Source organism: Neofelis nebulosa, chromosome 5, assembly GCF_028018385.1.
Source record: "Neofelis nebulosa isolate mNeoNeb1 chromosome 5, mNeoNeb1.pri, whole genome shotgun sequence".
NCBI lineage: Eukaryota > Metazoa > Chordata > Mammalia > Carnivora > Felidae > Neofelis > Neofelis nebulosa.
In genome coordinates this window covers 36,710,008-36,730,256 of record NC_080786.1, presented here as the reverse complement: position 1 = coordinate 36,730,256, position 20,249 = coordinate 36,710,008, and the positions used below count along the sequence as shown (strand labels likewise).

Here is a 20,249-nt window from a genome sequence, read left to right as displayed (position 1 = left end):
ACCTTGGTTTTAAGTTTCAGTTTCATTCATTTAATATTTTAAAAATATGTCTTTAGGGGAGCCTGGGCGGCTCAGTTGGTTAAGCGTCTGACTTCGGCTCAGGTCATGATCTTGCAGTCCGCGGGTTTGGGCCCTGCGTCAGGCTCTGTGCTGACAGCTCAGAGCCTGGAGCCTGCTTCGGATTCTGTGTCTCCCTCTCTCTCTGCCTCTTCACAGCTCGTGCTCTGTCTCTCTCTGTCTCAAAAATAAATAATCATGAAAAAAAATTTTTAAAAAGTCTCATCTATATCATTAAATATTATGCAAATATTAGCTAGCTACCTACCTATCATCTATCTCAATGTGGAAATACCTCCAAGACATACTGTTAAGGGAAGTAAGTTAATAAGAAATATATTTTAAGGGAAGCAAATCACAGAACAATATATACAAAGTGATCTTATTTAAAAATTACATATATTTGTACATCTGCATGGAAAATTTCTGGAAGAGTATCTGTCAAACAGCTCACAGTGTTCTCTCTGGAGGTGAGAAAAGAGAACTTCACTTGAAGCCGCTTTCAGTATAGTTTGATTGTTTTCCAGTGAGCATGTATTAATTTTAATCATAGAAACAAGAAAGCTGAATTTGCACCCACACCTGCGATGAACTAAGCCATTAAGACCACTGCCCAGAAACCAAGAACTAAATGCATTAATCTCGGCTCAGTGCTCAGTGTTTGTTTATGGAGAGAGATGTCTCAGTACTTGATGCTGAGGAAGGTATATTAATGATGTACATACCTGATGTCTTGGGAGGCAAAAACCTCTTACCTATGCTTTTAATGTTGACTTTTATCCAAAATATTTACCTTTATCAAGAGACGTTTCCAACTGATTTTTAAAACATCTTCTGATTCACTTTTGGTTTTAAATCTTCAAGCTGTGTTTAGCAGTCCTAATTCAAATATACCGTGAATGGAAGCAAAAACCAACTGATTTAGGTCTAAGTACTCAAGAGACAGCACGATTTTCAGCAATGAAAGGAGCTGTGTAAATGGATTTCAAACCAGTCCAAGGCTACTAGCTGTGCATGTCCTCTGGGCCCCATGCGCAGCCTGCAGCTGGGCCACGGGTCCTGGCCTCTTTTCTGTTTTCTGGCATGTACTGGAGAGTTTTCTAATTTGCAACATTTTTACTTATACCAACAACAACAAAAGGATACATTTCTAAAATATCGGAACTTACTTGAAAAGACCCATAGGTACAAACCATGACTTGTATGTACGAGTATTCTTCAAAAATTTATTTACAGAAATGGACGTAGGTATCCAAAGGCAACATTAGACAAAAACAAAAAGTTTGGAATGCCAACGACACAGGAAAGTCTCACCTGCACTTTACATTTCTTCACAAGGAACTAGCACCATTTTAGTTCAGAAACCACAGATTTCATTATAATTGCTTCTAATATATAAAATACCTTATAAAGCTTATTTAACTATCTAGTAACAAAGTTCTTCCAAAAACTTATTTAAAAATCAGTTAGAATTTACCATTTGAAATTGATGAAAATGGTTTAAAAACTGATCTAATTCTAGGGCTGCTCAAAGGGAATGGGCCATAATTAGTTTTACTGGAAGAAAGTGCCTGAATTCAGCTTCTGGCTTTCCTTCTAACCACCGAGCAGGTACAGTAAATTGAATATCACATAGGAATAAGAGCACATCTAAAACTGGCCTTAGAAAATATTTTCCCAGACTATAAAAATACTAAATGGAATACAAAAATCTCAGCATATACAGCAAAGAGACTACAGCAAATATTTAAAACATACTTAAAACTATCATCTACCACGATCATCATGAACATCAAGTATTATTCTAACAATTTTTCTATGATTCATTCGGATTTGATATTTACTTCCCCTCAAGTTTTATTGTAACACCAGATATAGACCAAATTCGGTGTGTCTAGTGGAGGTTACTGGAGGCACCACTGAATAATTCTCTGTGTTCAATTGCTTCTTAAAGCGCTGAAAGTGCAAACTGTATAGAGGAGCCAGTTTTCTGAGGTCAGGGGTCAGCACACTGCAGCCCATGAACACAGCCACACTCGTCTGGCTATGTGCTGTCTGTGGGTGCTTTCATGTTTCAAGAGCAGAGCTGGACAGTGAGGACTGTATGTGGCCTTTGGGTCCTCAAAGTCTGAAATCTTTATCTGGCACTGTACCGAAAAAATTTGCCGACCCCTATTTCAGATAAATCACTTCAGGAAATGTTTTCTTGAAGTTAGGACAAGGTAAAATTGTCCCAGGTGAAGAAAATGCGGGCTGAGGTTTGCTGGTTCCATCATATAGTACCATGGCGGATCAAAATAATATACATGTGGATCGCCAACTTTGAGTATTGAATTATTATTCTGGTGTTGTAAGCAAAGTCTGGCTCTGATAAAAGTACCTTCCCTTTCTCTGTGAACTGGCCATTACGTACCAAGTAACTAACTCGTGTACCCAATTATAGCGACGTACTTACTGTTCAACCCAACCATCTACGTGGCTCTAAAACACAATTTCTAGCCTTTATAAATCAATAATCTTAAACCCTTGGCAACAGACAGAACTAGAAGCAGACCCTTCCCATCCCTCTCTATTGGCATAGATTCTATGAGCACTGTGCTGCTCACCTTTTAGAATCCTTCCCTGTGACATGCATCATAATAATTAGTACTAGTACTACTCCCCAGGCCCACAAACATGTCCCTTTTGACAAAGCGGACTAGGTTTTCTAGGGGGCACATGGGCTTGGAAGAATGCTTGTGGTGGTCCTGGCAAAAAGAGGTGTGGAACGTGACATCAACACCATTATAAAGAATCCGGACAGAATGCTCACTGGGCTTTTCTCTGTCTTGCCAGAGCTCAAAGATCAACCTGGCTGCAAACCTTGGGAATCTGGCTTCCATAAGGCCCAAGGCACTGAGAACTGGTGACAGGGTGACATCGTGAGCAGAGTAGAGGGCGAAGACCTCTTCTTTCCTGCCCTCCACGGCATGCTGCATCCGGGTGACGGTCTGATTGAGGATGGGGTGGGCGCCCAGGAGTGCATAGCCCAGATACAGTTTCTTCTCCCGCCTCTCTCTCTCGTCCTCTATCTGATGTGTCTTGATCACCTTGAAGTGCTCCATGTCAATACAGCCAGTTCTGGTGCATGGGAAGCTGACGTTGTGGCAGAAGTGGCAGAGCATGGAGTCTATGGGGTTGGCCGCTCGAAGCTGTTTGGTGGGGACATCCACGATCCTGGCCATGTCCTCGTAGGTCCTCTCCAGCTGGCTGTTTTTCAAACGTAAGAGGTATTGGCGACGCTGTTCCTTTTCCAGATACTGGTTTCTCAGGGGACAATAGCAGTTTCCGGAGCAGAAGAGAGCACTTGGCTGGTGCCTAAAATGAATCTTCTTCCAGTCAAAATCGGGGAGAAAACCATAAAGCAAGGCCAGCCCACTCTGGAGCGTCCGGCTTTTCCCAGTGGTCTCCAAGTAAAGTTGGTCTGTGGACCAGTTATTCGGCAGGAGTTTGTGTTTCTTTAGATAGATGTCCCTCAGCAGCTGGCCATTCTGCAAATGCTGCACGACTCCTGAAACAAAGGGACACGAGCTGCCCTCACTACTAGCTCAGCAGAAGGAGTAGCAAAGGGAAGTCAAGTCTGTGGCCAACTCTACAATGCTTTATATCAGTGCCTGAGAATATAACCAAAACCATCTCCCAGCGTGTGGAAGCTCCATCAGCTCGTGAAGGGAGCCCCTTGGGGTTATCATCCATGAAGGGATGGGCAGAGCTGGGGAGCACCAATCCCTCCCTTCTTGCCCAGCCCCTTCCCTGGGAAGGGGCATCGTGACTGGTGGGCCTCAGAAGGCAGGAAATGCCCTGCTGGTAGACGTCAAGGATGTAATTGGCATGGGCCTAAGGAGAGCTTTCTCCAACCTGCCCAAGGACACAGCATTCTTTAGTATGCAGTGAGGGCCCATGGGAATCACTCAGGTAAAGAGAAAAAGTTGCTTGCTGGCTCCCTAGTCCCCTCACTGCCGAGGAGTTCTCTCCCTCATTCTCCCTACTCTCCCAAGCGAAGGCTCTCTGCTAACCTTCTAGCAGCATTCCGTCTAATCCTGCCGCAGGGTTACCAGCTCATCAAGGATATTTTGTCTGCACAGATATGGAATGATTGCTCAGATACCGGATAGAATACTTGAAAAAAAGCAAAGTGCAGAACAGTACATTTATTATAGCCCTTTTAAATAAAAATGAGGGAAAAGTAAGAATGTATATTTGTAGTTTTGCATAAACTACAGAATGTGTCTGTGTTTTGCATAAAGAACCTTTGGAAGGACATGCAAGAAACTAATACCAATGGTTACCTGGGGATGACAGGGGCACAGAAATGGGATAAATGGAACATAGGAACAAAAATTTTAAATTTACCTGTTAACTAAAAGTTTAACAAGTTTTATTTTTGAACCACCACAGTATGGTAACACATTATCTTGAAAAAAAAAAAAAAAAGCCTTATCTTCAAACAGAAAACAATCTGCAAGCTCACCCTCCAAGCAGTAGGATGTAGGGGTGATGGAATCTCAGCAACAGATATGAATTCTCGGAGAGGGTAAGCCACATGCAGGCCCCATGACCAGTTCATATCCAATGTCACTTATTCAGATGCCCAAATGATATGAAAACCTGAGACAACTCAAGGCTGAGGTGCGTGAGACAGAGGGAACTGCTTTGGCCCGGGAAGGGGAATAGCTCAGGAAAGTATCATGAAGGGTGTCTGGGTCCCGTTCTGAAGGAAGAATGTCGAGGGAATTCCTTCAGAGATCGGCGCTGACACAGGTCTTAGGCATTTATTTCCAAAATGATTTGCATAAAGAGGCAAACCATGAGTGACAAAGATTAAGAATCTGTGTCTGGCCCCAATTCACCTCTGGGTCTACCTATGCCTAGGCTACATACATCAAGGCTGAGTGCTTCCCACATGCCAGATCTTTCTCCTTTCATCCTCACAAAAACCTGATAAAGAAGGCATATTATCATCATACCCAATTTCCTTATTTTACAGCTGAAGAAACCGAGCTGTTAAATGGCAGAGTTGGAACTCAAGACCCCCAATATCCCCGCAGGCCCAACCTCACCCTCCTAGTCCCTGCTCACAGTGCCTTCTCCCTGCATTTTCATGAATACTATGTTCTAGCCATTTAGGGTCTCTTATCCTCTCCCAACATATATCTCTTCATGGCTTTGTTCATGCCCTTCCCCTTGCTCTGCCTAGAGAAATCCTCATCCAGTCTCTACCTCCAATACTGCCTTCTCTGTAGTCTTCCTTCCTCCTCCTCCAGGTCACATCAAGAATTCCTTCCTGGGACACCTGGATGGCTCAGTTGGTTGAGAGTCTGACACTCGGTTTCGGTTCAGGTCATGATCTCACGGCTCGTGAGTTTGAGCCCCGCATCCGGCTCTGTGCTAACAGTACAGAGCCTGCTTGGGATTCTCTCTCTCCCTCTCTTTCTGCTCTCTTTCAAAATAAATAAGCTTAAAAAAAATTCCTTCCTGTTCCAATTTGTCACTGGATCTCCAGGGCTTGAGCTGTAATCACTGAGCCTAGCATAGGCTGGCACCGTGCTAGGCATTTTACACACGCTAATCTCGCTCACCGCCTCACCGGCCCTGTCGGGCGGACGTCAACGGTCCCGTTTCACAGGCCTGTGCACTCTACAGCCCTGGGTCTACTCTGTAGGACCGTGCAGCTTGCAGCAGCATGGTGAGCTGCCTTCTTGCGCGCTGTCCCATGGCAGCTGCAGGTTCCTTTAGGACAAGCCGGGGAGCATCTACTCATCCAGCCACTCCTCTCTCCTACACTCAGCAGCTGCCAAAGCGTCTTGAATAGAGTAGGCACTAATGATCAATCTTATATAGTTACTGTGGGGGTGCCAAAAGTGCGTTATAAATGGTTATTCTAACATCCATATATTTTTAACGAAATTTAAAATAGAAGATAAAAGTGAGCATTAAAAAAGAGAATAAGGGAACAGGAACAAACAGTACTGAGAAAATGATTTCTAGAGTAATGTTGATTTAGAAAACGATGTAGATAATAGACCAATTGAGAAGAGAGGTCAGAATGAACAATTGTCTCTAAGTGTGTAAGGGCCACCTCCCCCAACCTCTTTTCAGGGAACAGCCCCTGGATCTAGTGGCTGGGCCCCCACTGCTCAAAGCCTAGTCACCCTGACCTCCTAGCCAGCTGATGGGCACTGACGCTGAAGGACCCCATCAGACACACACTCTCGCTCTCTCTCTCTCAAGAATTTGGACTTGGGGCACTCAGTAGTCGGGTGAACATCTGACTCTTGATTTTGGGTCAGGTCATGATCCCAGGGTTGTGGGAATGAGCCCTGTGTCTGGCTCCATGCTGAGTATGGAACCTGCTAGAGATTCTCTTTCTTTCCCCTCTACCCCTCTCCCCTGCTCGTGCTTTCTCTCTAAAATTAAAAAAAAAAAAAGAGGACACCCATGAGGGAAAAAAAGAATTTGGACTTGCAGTTCATCTCTGGGTGTGGCTAAGACTGTCACTCTGTGGACAGAGCAAAACCACAGAAGCTGGGACAGACAGCTTTTTTTATTCCTGGTTCCAGTCTCTGGAGGCCTGGTCATACTCTTGCCCTTAAATCTAAGTCTGTGAATCACCCTGAATCCTTACAATAAATGTACCTCTTTATTTATTTTTTTAATTTTTTTTTTTTAACATTTTTATTTATTTTTGAGACAGGGAGAGACAGAGCATGAACAGGGGAGGGTCAGAGAGAGGGAGACACAGAATCTGAAACAGGCTCCAGGCTCTGAGCCGTCAGCACAGAGCCTGACGCGGGGCTCGAACTCACGGACCGCGAGATCATGACCTGAGACGAAGTCGGCCGCTTAACCGACTGAGCCACCCAGGCGCCCCTAAATGTACCTCTTTAGCTTGAGTTAGTTTCTGGTGCTTGCAACCAGAGAGTGTGACCAGTGTTTCTCAGCAAGCATGGCTCTGGTCTCAGGGAGCGTTTGAGGGTTGAGTTGTCACAATAATGTGGGGAAGAACATTCTTGATACTTAGTGGGTGGGGGCCACGGAGCTAGACAGTCTCCACAAGGAACTGTTCTCTGTCCCACATAACTTTTGTGTACCACAAAATATTCCCGCACATGAAAGACCTGTTAAAATACTTTAGCCTACAACCTGTTTCTTTGTGTCATAAATATAAAACCATTTTTACATACCATTAACATCCACTGATTTTTTCCAGATATGCAATATAAATTAAGGGACGTCTGATCTTACTTTGATCAGAACTTGCCAAAAAAATCATGTCCCAAAACATGGTTTTAGAGTCCCTGGTGTAATATCCCTCAGTCAGACTGCATTTACAACTGTCACAGTTGTCCGCATAAATAACCGACTGTGTCATTCTATTTGCTAGTGTGGGTGTGCTCAAGCTTTTATATTGAGACATAAAATTATATAACAAATTCATTTCCTTTTGTTTCTTCTTTATATTATAGTTAGGGTATCTGATATAATTGCCCTTCTTTAAAATAAGTCATATTATATTTGAATTTCACTTCAGGATGGTTAAAGGAGCACCACAAAATACCTGTTAACAAAAAGGGGTGCTTGGTCTGATAGGATGAGAACTCCTGTTTTAAACTACTACAGGCCTGGGGTGCCTGGGATTCTCTCTCTCCCTCTCTCTCTGCCCCTCCCACACCTGAGCACACACTCTCTCTCAAATAAATAAACTTTAAAAAATATGTGACAAATCCACAGGGCCAACCATAGGACAGAGACCTTCCTTCCATCAAAGCTGAGGTCCTACAGTACTGGTGGGACAAGGCAACAACATGGCCGGAAGGTTCTCCCGATTCTTCCAAAAAGACTGGTGACCATGCAAAAGGTCCTTTGAGATCCCAGACTGAAGTAGGAAGAAACCAGAACCTATTGGAGGATTCCCAGTTCCTTCTCTTCTCAACAGAGGTGACCCCACAGTTAACTCACCAACCTAACATGACAATGAACTGGCTGTGTAGTGGTATGAACAGGGCTACAGAGAGAAAGATGGGCTTCTGTGAGGAACACTCTCAGCCAGACAAACTCCGTGCCCACTGGGGATCTGCCATATGTGTTTGTTCCTGAGATCTCTCCCATCCAAACTTAATCAGGTTATTTTCTTTGAAGTATCAAAGGACATGGGATTGGTTACAGAAATTATGGCCCAGCAAGAGTGGGATAATAGGCAGACATCAGAAATGATGCTGTTAAAAAATAATATAGAAACAGGGAGATGAATCATAAGAGACTCTTGAATACAGAGAACAAACTGAGGGTTGCCGGAGGGGTTTTGGGTCGGGGGATGGGCTAAATGGGCAAGGGGCATTAAGGAGGACACTTGCTGGAATGAGCACTGGGTGTTATAAGTAGGTGATGAATCACTAAATTCTATTCCTGAAATCATTATTACGCCATATGTTAACTAACGTGGATTTAAATTAAAAAAAAAAAAAGAAATGATGTTGTTGACAAATATTTATTGACAGGGAAAGACTATCACAATGTACTGTTAAACGAAAAGGTGAGTTACAAAACACTGTGTTTAGTAAGCTACCACTGTGTGTGCGTAAGCATGCACATAAACGAAAGAAAACAGGATACTAATTTCTTCAGTGGACGAGGGTTATGGGTACTTTACATTTTTCTTCCTTTTGCTTGCTGTCTTTCCTAACTTCTCTTCCATTGACTATACTGCTTTTGCAATATAAAAAGGGTTATTTTTAATTTTTAGAAATCGTGTGTGTAGAGACGTTGGTGGACTCAGAGCTGCTTGAGGTACTAGCCCTTATTCACTCCTGTGAGCCTAGAGCCTAGCCCAGGCGCATCTGCTCCGATGTACGCCAAATGGAGGAGCACACAGGAGAAGGAATGAGCAAATGGCCGCTGTGCATACCTGTCTGCGTGAGCTCGCCCATCTCACACAGTGCGTGATTGGGGTAAAGCGGCAGGGAGTGCAGGGGGCTTTCGAAAGAGGCTCCGGATCCTTTTGACATGTGACTAACGAAAGCTTCCAGTTTAGGGTGATACGGTTTCCTAAAGAGACAACACAGAGAATTAGTGGTCACCGTGCTCCAAAACGGTCCACAAGGGTTTCAACCCCAGTCAGCAAAATCTCAGGTGTGGCATGCCCTGCTCACCCACTGTCATAGGTACTGGCTTAATCACTTCTAAATTCCAGTACCATTATTATGTGACCACTGACGTTCCACAAGGCCAGCCTGAGCCCCTAACCTCTGCTGAAGCAGCCATCATTCCCAGCACTATGGGTGTCACCTTTGCCCTCCACCACCCAGATCCCCAACCTGCACCCCTCCCGTTTCCCTCCCCAGGCGGCTACGGAATCCCACCGGGTAGTCATGTCCAGGCTGGGAACCCTTCTTGACTTCTCCCTCCCCTGCTCCCACACATGTCATCTGCCACCCAATCCTGCAGACGTGTCCTCCTGGGGCTTCTCTACCCCCCCTTCTCCTGCATCCCTGCAGCCACGACCTGCAGCTTTTGTCTGTATGGCACGGGCTCCTCTTTGGTCTACTTTAGCCTAATCTTGCTCGTCTAATCTTGCCTTTTTCACAGCCGGGGATCGACCTAAAGGCAAGGCCGACTGTCCCTGCTCTTGTTCACTGCCATCTTCCCATGGAAGCGGTGTGTGGCCCATCTGCCTGTTCCAACCCTACCTCACTTGAGGTTCAGGGCTCCCCACCCTCTCCATTCTAATGCTGGGCTCTGGTCACACGCAACCAACTGCCTCCTGTACCCCCAACATATCTTGTTTTTTCATGCTTCCAACACTTTCCACATGCTGCCCCTTCCTCCTAGCAAACCTACCTCAACCCGCCCCTCAGTAATCCTTAACTGACCTCGGGGAAAATCTCCTTTCAAGAAAATTAACTGATTAAGGTAACCAAGATCGCCATAGTTCTCTACAGTTCACATTGCATTTTGCACAAACAGTATTTCATTTCATGGGAGGGTGGTTATGAAGAGCTAAAAAACATCTTTTTTTGGTAATATCTGACATCATTTATATTTTTGCCATGAAGTACATGGGTAAATCAAGATTTATCTTTTTAACGGCTGATATACAATTTCCCTGAATAATGAAATGACCTGTGAATGTATATCCATTCTCCAGCTGAACAGAAGTGAACAGATAAGACTAGTTCCCAGCTAAGCTAAAGCAGCATGAAAAGGAAGCAAGGATAAATTGTCCCGATGGCAGACCTCTCTTGTCTGAAAGCCCAGATAACTTTGACAATGCTTTTAAAGTAACTACTAAAATGCTTCTATTATCTTTCAAAAACATAACGCTAAAAAAAAGTCCATCTTTAAAAAAATGTTTTAAAATTAGAGAATGCTGGGGCCCCTGGGTGGCTCAGTCTGTAAGGCTTCCGACTCTTTGGTTTTGGCTTAGGTCATGATGTCATGGTCCTAAGATGGAGCCCCCAGTTGGGCTCTGTACTGGGTCTGGAGCCTGCTTGCGATTCTCTCTCTCCCTCTCTCTGCCCCTCTTCCGTGTGTGTGTGTGTGTGTGTGTGTGTGTGTGTGTGTGTGTGTGTTCTCTCTAAACAAACAAACAAACAAACAAACAAACAAACAAACTTTAAAATTAGTGAATGCTAATCCTAATAGTCTAATTATCCTGGATTGCTGCAGGGCATTGTGTCTTTTCATAAACACAGAGGGTATGTTGTTCCTCCTGAGGCTAAAACAGATAAACATTTGCAAACTGGGGAATAAGGTTTCCAGACTGACAATGATGCTGCCAATATGAATCCACACAAACAAAGGCTAGCCATCAACAGGAGTCAAATGTTCTGTTCCAGGTCATTATTATGGGCTGGTGATTTTTGACGATCTGAGAAGGCTTTGCTGCCAATTTCAGGAATGAAATTTCACTACGGGCAGTGTTTGCAGAGCTGGTACAAGTTTTCAGGGCATCTGACTACTTAATGGTATGTTAATATCTAACTATACATATGAAAACTTGTTTTGGGTCTGGAAAGACAGGTGATTCATGGAAGAAAAACTTCATATACAGAAGAGATGGCAGATGGCTGGATCTTTTTAACAGGAAGAGGACCAGGTAACCTGAGTCCCAGGCCTGTCCTGGATCTGAATGACCAGGTCCTATCTGCCAAGGCCATGGCTCCACCCCTGCAGCCAAGAGGGTACCTAGTACGTGGCAGATACTCCAAAACACATGTGAATGAATTCAACTGGGAAGTGCCCCAACCTTAGATGCTTTATGAAAAGAATAAGCCTCCCATAATCTGTAGCAATGAATATGGCAAGTTCCTACAGTGGTTTATTAAAATATTCAGATTTCAATGGAAGTACTATGAGTGAAACTGCTAACTGTGCTAATTGTGATTCTCTTTGAGCAAACTATAGGTAGGCTCCTCTGAATCGTCTTCCCAACTAGGCCTCAACCTTTGGACTTCCATGTTCTTTTTGGACTTATGTCCCTCTTTGCATCACTCAGTTTTAGAAAACATCCTGCTAAGTCAATTTAGCCAGAGTCTCCTGCTCCTGATACCTGATCAAATTCCTCATCTCCCAGGTGATATCTGCTCACCCTGGTCTGCCTTCAGCAATCTCCTCACCCCTGAGGGTTCTCTTTAGTCATTTTCCATCCTCTGATCCCCACCCTGATCCTTTGCTGTAAGTTTCCACTGCCCATGTTGTATTTGGATTTGAGCCCAGTTCTTCTTCTTCTTCTTCTTCTTCTTCTTTTTTTTAATCTTTTTTAATGTTTACTTAGTTTTGAGAGAGACAGAGACAGAGTGCGAACAGGGGAGGGGCAGAGAGAGGGAGACACAGAATCTGAAACAGGCTCCAGGCTCTGAGCTGTCAGCCCAGAGCCCGACGCGGGGCTCGAACTCACAAGCCATGAGATCGTGACCTGAGCCGAAGTCGGACGCTTAACCAACTGAACCACCCAGGTGCCCCAGTGCCCAGTTCTATGTTAAGGTCTCTGCTCTCCTACTGCATTAGTTCCTGGATAAAATCTGTTTTTACTACTACTACTACTGTTTGGTTCTGCTTTTTCTTTTAACAGTTGTACACTAAAATCTGTTCTCCTCTTCTTGGGAACTTGGTTAGATCCCATGTCTGAGGCCCTGGTGGTTAGGTAGAGCCACATGGTATTCTTCACCAATGGAATGGAAGGATGTATCCCACTTTTGGGTTTAGGTTTTCAGATCATGGGGTGCCCCTTCACACTCTTTTCCTTCCCACGGGCCACTATTTAGACATGGCAGCAGTCCTAGTTGAATCATGTAGACATCCCTAGGGCACGATGGGGGCAATGACCTGGAAGGAACCTGGGGCCCTAAATGACCAAGTGGAGTCCCGTCCTATGACCCGGTTCACTCATCTCAGACCTTCACAGAAGGAAAAGATAAACCTCTTTGTTATTTGAGGCAATGCATTCTTCAGTCTCTTTGTTACAAAAGGCTAGCCTTACTCTGACTAACATAGAAATGATGATATTTGTGACGATGAATTTTTCTTCGGGAAAAACTCATGTCATTGTAGCCTCATTGGAAATCAGCTTTCATATTGAAAACTGGAAGAATTAAAAGAGTTACTCTCTTAAGGCTTCAAACTGTTCATGTCCAGAATAGTTGTTTACATTTTTATATGCATTATTCACTTCTCTCTATGCCACAAAGCTCGAGACAGAACCCTGAGGCTAATCTACACACCCATGGGAAAACTGATTGTGCTTTAGCTATAATCTGAGCAATTTCTTAGTCCTGCACAGAACAGTAAGACAAACAGAGAACAGGTTTAATACCAGTGATACTGTTATCAGAAAACAATTCAAGAACGTTTACGTGGCTAGAAACTGGAGTGAGTTCATACTACAGATTTTTACAATTTATGCAAAGGAATTTATATTATTAATGAAATGAAATTCTACAAGGATAAACTCAATATACTTTTATCAGTCTGCCTTTCTGGAACTTTGTGCATTAACTGACGTGATTACTCACCCCTCACCCTTTCCTAAAACTCTCTCCTTTCTTAGCTCTCCTAACATCACTACTGTGTTTGCAGTCACCACCTCCTCCCGGGATCCTCCTTTCTCTCTGTGCTATGTTACAGGTTGGCGTTTCCCAGGACTGTTTTTGGCTTTCCCTCACTCCATAGGCTCTGTGATACCAGTCAAGCTCACGGCTTCAGCTGCCATCAACATGTGAACTCTCAAATGAACCTCTACCTTCCAGCAAGACAATGCCCCTGAGTCCACACCTACACACCTTCTAGAAATTATCACTTGGATGCCTGATGACAGCTCAAACTTAGCACTGAGACCTGTCCTCATAACTTACCTCCCACTCCTCCTCCTTCTGCATTTTCTATTCCAGAGAGGGGCACCACCACGAGCCAGACACCCCATCAGAAATCTGGGCACCATCCTCTCTCTGTCTCACCCCCATCCAACCTGTCACTAAGTCCTACCGACCCCACCTGGTGCCCTTCTCTCAGATCCAAGACTTCTCTCCAACTCTGCTGCCACTCCCTGAGTTTCAGCCTCTATCATTTATTCATTCAACAAATACTTAATCGTGCTCCTCCCATGTGCCAGGCACTGTCTTGGGCACTTGGGATATAGCGGCATTGAACACTGCCCTCAGGGAGCTTAGGAGCCTGGAGAAACAGACGACATACAATGAACACTAGAAAGAGAGAGACTGTGTGTGTTTACGCGTGCGTGCATGTATGCATGCATGCACATTAGAAGGTAACGGATACTATGAAGCATTGATGCGTTGAGCAGGGAAAAAGGGGACCCAGGAGACTTGGGTGGAAGAAGTGCATTGTAATTGTAAGTGAAGTCTTCTGAGTGGTCTTACTGAGAAGGTGACATTTAAGCAAAGGCTTGTGGGAGGTGAGGGAACTGGCCAGCCATAAAGCCACCGGGGAACAGCTATCTGCAGAGAGGACACAGTCAGTGGGAAGGAGAGCTAGGGACAGTGTGGCTGAGGCTGAGTGAGGGTGAGGAGAGCCACAGCGGAGGGCAAAGCAGGGCAAGGGGATGAGGAAGAGCACAAGAGGCCTTGTAGGTCATTTTAAGGACTTTGGCTCGGACTCTGTGGGAAATCTTTCTTTTGGATCGCTGTCCCCACAGGAACGTAAACATCACTGCCGGCGTCTAATCCATCCTCCACATCATGGCGGCCAGAGATCTTCATAATTTCATCCCTCCATTTCCCAGCTCCCTCACTGCCTTCGTGCCTGGTGTCCACAATCCTTAGCTGGGCATTCAAAGTGTCAGATAACCTAGTCCTTCGCTACCTCTCCACTCCAGCCTGTGGGCTGAGCTGTCCACCTCCCCCCACCTTTGCACAGGTTTCACCGCCCCAGGTATCATTTATCATCATCTGCCACCTGACTTGTTCCTGCACACCCTTGAGGTCCCTTTCTCTTGGTGGCCTTCCCTGACCTGGCATCCCACCTCTCCCTCTGCCGCAAGCTGGGTCAGGCTGCCCTCTAGTGGTTCGTGCCCCTAAATATGGTTCCAAAACTACTGCTTCTACGTTTTCCTCTTTGTCTCTAATACCTTTGCCGTTGCTGTCACCATTCATGCTGGCCACCATTCCCCGAGGGCTCACCATGTGCTAGGCATCAGATCTGTCTCTCAGAGGGGAGTGGGCCCCCTGGGGCAGGAGCAGCCTCTCTTCCATGAATCTTTAGAAGCCCGCTCTCCCATTAGTCTTCCAGTCCAGCCACATAACTGGTCTTACTGTTCTCCTACATGTGCAGCCCCTCCAGCCTCAGGCTCTTTGCACTTGCTGTTCTGTCTTTCTGGAACACCATTCCCCCAGATCTGCACAGGGCTGGCTCCTTCATCTTATTTAGGTGCCTGCCCACATGTCACCTCCTGTTACATGACATAGTACCTGACACATAATACATGTTTTCAAATAAAATGTAATGGGGCACCTGGGTGGCTCCATCGGTTAAGCATCTGACCCTTGGTTTCAGCTCAGGTCACGATCTCACGGTTTGGGGGATCGAATCCCAGGTCGGGCTCTGCACTGACAGCATGCAGCCTGCTTGGGATTCTCTCTCCCTCTCTTTCTCTGCTCCTCCCCTGCGTGCACTCTCTCTGTCTCTCAAAATAAATAAATACAATTTAAAAAAATAATAAAATAACGTGTTGAATACTGGTTGAATTGAATATTCTTTTCTTCCTTGAATATAGAAAACAGTATCTGATTCATATTCTTCAGTGCAGAAAAAAAGCATTTAATACACATGGCACATGTATGGCTAACAACCTTATTGCTGGCTAAATCTTGTCCTATGAGGGTTACAACAGCACCTTTGTCATGAGGCACAGGGCATTCGTGAAGAGGCAGCTTCCACTACAAAGACTCGGGAGAGCCATGGAATGTGTCACCGTGAAGGGAAACACGGGGCTGCTCCCTTGCACCAACATTGGCACTGATTACTCAGCTCACCGCAAGCCTGCCTGCTGGCCCCGATAAACCCTGTCACTAGACTGAAGTAGCAGACACAGTCCAGGATCTACCGCCTTTAAGATGCCATAAAAATTAATGATTCTTGAAGCTGAACTAGCACCTGGGAAGGCACAGGCACAACTGGTGACCCAGACCCCACAGTCTCAGGGGATTCAGAGGCTCAAAGTGGGTCTCTGTCACTGGGAGTCCTGCTCACTCTTACTCTAAGTGGGTATTTATAATTTTTTTAAATATTGTATTTCTTTTTTGAGAGAGAGAGAGAGAGAGAGAGAGAGAGAAGGAAAGAGTGTGAACGGGGGAGGGGCAGAGAGAGAGGAGGACAGACGATCCAAAGTGGACCCTGTGCTGATAGGCTGATAGCAGCCAGCCCGATGCGAGGCCCGAACTCACAAACCGTGAGATCATGACCTGAGCCAGTCGGATGCTCAACTGACAGAGCCACCCAGGCTCCCCAAGTGGGTATTTATAATGACAAGTCAACTTCATGTTTTTAAAAGTAGAATTAATGAAATGACATTATTTAATTAAACATGCATACTCCACCCTCTTTCCACAAAAGACTTAAAGCAGCTCTTAAAGATACAGAATGTTCAATAAAAGTAGGCCAAAAGATTAAGGCCAGAGAAAATGAGGGCAGAAGCAGCCAGGGCAGCTGGTCCCCAGAATAGCGTCTCTCAAATGGGAGCTCCAGAAATGGCCTGTCAGAGGGCCCTGTCCTGGCTATGACAGAATGAGGGACCTTGGGACCTGGCCTGGCCTCATGACCATGACCACTCAGAGTGGGAAAGAGGCCGGGCCCCAGAAGGCCTGCAGGCTGCTGCAGTAAATGAAACATCATCGTTTGTAAACCTCTCAGTATGACCAGCTCAGTGCTTAGTCAGACTTCATGAGGATGGACTATTCAAGGATGGACTATTGTCCCCATGTGCCAGGACAGAATACTGAGGCTCACAGAGGTGAAGTGATTTTCCCTACAACCAAAAGGTCACAAAGTCCTCAGAGGATTCCAGGGCAGAGGCTGAAATCAATTGAGGCACTTGATTAGCAATTATGACTTGTGATTCTCACCAAGGTCCTGAATTCACTCAGCAACCAACCTAGTCCACCTACTTTATACCAGGCTCAGACTGGGCACCAACGATACAGGAAGGAGCAAGACCCAATGCCCTTAAGGAGCCAGTGATGTGGGAAGGGCACAGATAATCATGCCGGAAGACAGGCTGCGAAGCATGTAGGGGCAAAGGGGAGGCCCTGCCCACTGCCAGGGGGCTATGCCCAATGGGTACCTTCTCCAGGAACAGCAAGGGTAGCCTCCAGAGCCTTGAGGTACTCAGGGACCCTGCAGCACTAGCTGACTGGTCTGGGGACAGACTCCTGGTCTGAGCCAAGCCACTGAAATTCTCACATCTGGGAATGTGAAGCCCAGACAGAAAAAGAGGAGCAGAAGCCGGGAGTCACCAGGGTAGAAGCGTGGAACTGTCCACAAACTCCCTGAGGCTGCCCTGAGGTTGCCCAACTCAGAGGTCTTTTCCTGTCCATTCCTGGGCAGTTCAAAGGGCAGATATCCAAAGTCTGTGCCAGTGGAGAAAAGCCCCTTCTCTGAGCTGTCCTCCCTGCACCTCACCCTATTCCTCCAGCCAATCCCCCAATCCAGAAACCAAAGGGTTAACACCCGGCACAGCAAGTGGCCTCTACCTTTGCCCTAGTCCTAAGGCCAGTTTAGGTCTGGTCATTAAATATTTTGCTTTGAGACCCTTCCTATACATCCCTCTTCTCAGTTTAAGTGAGGCAGTGGCAGTGCCCAATACAACCAGAAACCCGTCCTCACACACCAGCAGAGGTTTCACAGAGGAGGCAGCTTCTCAGGGGAGCTCCTGAGGAGCTGTAGGAGTGGGTCACACAGGGACGGGGCAAGCAAGCTAAACAGCAGGTACACAGGCTTGCAGGGGTGGGGGGCCGGCAAAAGGTGGGTAGAGCAGTACAGAAGACCCCAGGGGAAGGGTCGGCACAGAAGGCTAGAGACTGGGGGAAGAAAGCCAGTGACTGCATGGCCTTCTGACAGGGGCCAGCCTCAACCCTGGGGCTCTACCAACTCACGGGACACTGGGACCTGCACCCATGCTTGCTAAACACACAACAGATGACACAAGCGCCCAGGCTGTGAGCTTTGTGACCTCCAGCAGGAAAGGAGAAAGTGCATGGAAGCCTATAGTCATACGGTATTTCATGATGTGTTTACATCGAATGGTTCACTCCCTCTTCCCCATGATCTTGGACAGTGAGAAGCCTGGAGGCGCAAATAGTTAACCTGAAACCCCTGGCTCCACACCGCCATCCACTAGAAAGAACAGGCCTGGCTGCAGACAGGCAACCCATGGTTCTGCCAGAGCAGCCCTGCCCGAGGCAGGCTGGCACCCAGAAGCATTCCATCCAAATAACGTCTTCCCCACTGGGCACTGCCCTCCATCTCCTCTGCTCGTTCAGTAAATCTCAAGCCATGTGGTGTGCCCCCAGACACATTTGCAGAGGCCTGGCTCGTCATTTCATTAAAAAAAAATTTTTTTAATGTTTTATTTATTTTTGAGAGAGAGAGAGAGAGAGAGAGAGAGAGAGAGGGAGAGAGAGAGAGAGAGAGAGAGAGAGTGAGTGAAAGCAGGGAAAGGGCGGGGGTGGGACAGAAGACCCAAAGCAGGATCCGTGCTGACAGCAGTAAGCCTGATGTGGGGTTCGAACTCATGAGCCATGAGATTATGACCTGAGCTGAAGTCGGACACGCAACTGACTGAGCTGCCCAGGTGCCTCTCGTCATTTCATTTTAGAGCTCTGCCATTTTCTTTTTTTTAACATTTAAACATTTTTTTTTTAATGTTTTATTTACTTTTGAGAGACAGAGAGACCGAGCATGAGTGGGGGAGGGCAGGGAAACAGAGAGAGGGAGACACAGAATCCAAAGCAGGCTCCAGGCTCTGAGCTGTCAGCACAGAGCCCGATGCGGGGCTCGAACTCAGGATCTGTGAGATTGTGACCTGAGCCGAAGTCAGATGCTTAACTGACTGAGCCACCCAGGCACTCCTAGAGCTGTGCTATTTTTATACTCAAAATTTCCACTCTCTGTTGAATTATTTTTTACCCTAAGGGTTCTCAATCAAGAACGTGCTGTCTCTATTCCCACGAACAATTAAATGGTTGAAGTATATCTTACATTTATATGGCTCTGCAGCTGGTAATGCACATTCCCCTCTGTTATTTAACTTCATTCCTCACCCAGACCCTGCATGGTTAGCACGGTCATTCTCATTGCAGAGACGGGAGGGGGAGGCTCAGAGACTAAGGGACTTACCTGCTGCCCCCAAAGAGAACAGCTGAGCCTGAAGGCATCCAGCCCAGTGTTCACTGCACTGTGTCCCAGCTTTTCCTCAAACTGAAGAGCACAGGTGAGGAGAGCAGACCTCACACAGGCCTGGACCCAAATCTCAACTTATCTGCTGTGTGTGGCCTTACACAGGTGTCCTTGCTTCTCTGGGCCTCCTCCTTCGCAACTCTGAAATGGCAATTAACACTCAGGATTGTTCTAAAGATCAGGCTCCTGGCGAATGGTCTGTGCTCAGCGAGTGTAGGTTACTCCTGGCCTGTGTCATTCTCCAGTCAGCACTGTGACTGAGACGGAGGGAACAGATTCTTGAAAATGACTTTTAGAAAATGTGCAATTTACCTGTTAGCCAGCAGAGTGCAGTCAATTTCTGGTCGCTTCGTTTTGGGAATGACATACAGCGGGTACCTGTCCCCGTGTCGAATGAACACATGCACGGAGACCAGCTTAAAATGATGCGGGGCGTGACCTGTGGGAGAGGAGCATGTGTCCTGGTTAATGCGCAGGAAGTGTGGATCTTTTCCACTCTGCAGAAGTGGGGAGGGATGACCATGGTAAGAGGGTGCCATGCTGGGGGGTGGGGGTGGCTCACAAGGCAGGCGGAGGAACATGACAGGGCTGGTTATACATGTCTCAGGCCTCCAGAAGTAACGGGGAGCCTCTGGGGGTGTGGCTGGGGGCTGGAGACCAGTGAAATGGGGGCATGTCGATTCGTGGGGCCTCCCTCACATCCACAGACTAGGGGGAGGCCCACAGAAGTACTGGAAACGATGACTTCTGCTTTAAACCTCCACGAAACAAATCAGGTCACAAACTGAGAAAAATATTCAACATCATTCTTTGATACACTTTCAAAAAAGCAAAACTCAACACAGAAATCATAGTTTCCTGCACGTTTACTACAATGCACCAACAGAGCATCCAGCATCCTGTGGATTTCCTAAGCCCTGAGAGAGCTTACTGGAAAAGAGGGGAGCTGGGGGGGTGATGCCCTAGAGCCCGCCAAGCCCACCTTTCCATCTCTGGTGTCTCACCGAAAACCATGATGGCAAACACTTGCAGAGGGCTTATCCTGAGCCACGTGCTGTTCAAAACAGTTACTTCAGGCCTCGGGCAGCCCTGTGAGTAGGTACTGCTGGTTACCCCCATTCAGCAGAGGAGGAAGCTAACTTGGGAACTCATTCAAGGGCACGACCTAGTGGCAACCGCAGGATTTGAGTCCAGGCCGTCTGGCTCCGTACCGTGGCGCTATGCTGCTTGAAGAACTAATTCCCAGA

At 46.3% G+C, this 20,249-nt stretch overlaps 1 protein-coding gene across 4 annotated transcripts in view; it reads right to left on the bottom strand.

Annotated features, from left to right (window-relative positions):
* Nucleotides 1-1,263: 1,263 nt before the first annotated feature.
* The window catches only part of PXYLP1 (2-phosphoxylose phosphatase 1), a 71,975-nt gene continuing 52,989 nt past the window's right edge, over nucleotides 1,264-20,249 (bottom strand). For all 4 annotated transcript variants that reach the window (XM_058730052.1, XM_058730053.1, XM_058730054.1 and 1 more), the window contains 3 exons: nucleotides 19,315-19,441; nucleotides 9,002-9,141; nucleotides 1,264-3,607 (listed from right to left, as the gene is read on the bottom strand). In XM_058730052.1, the coding sequence (XP_058586035.1) occupies nucleotides 2,667-3,607; nucleotides 9,002-9,141; nucleotides 19,315-19,441 (1,208 nt within the window). In that variant the 3' untranslated portion in view covers nucleotides 1,264-2,666. The remainder of the gene's footprint in view (nucleotides 3,608-9,001; nucleotides 9,142-19,314; nucleotides 19,442-20,249) is intronic.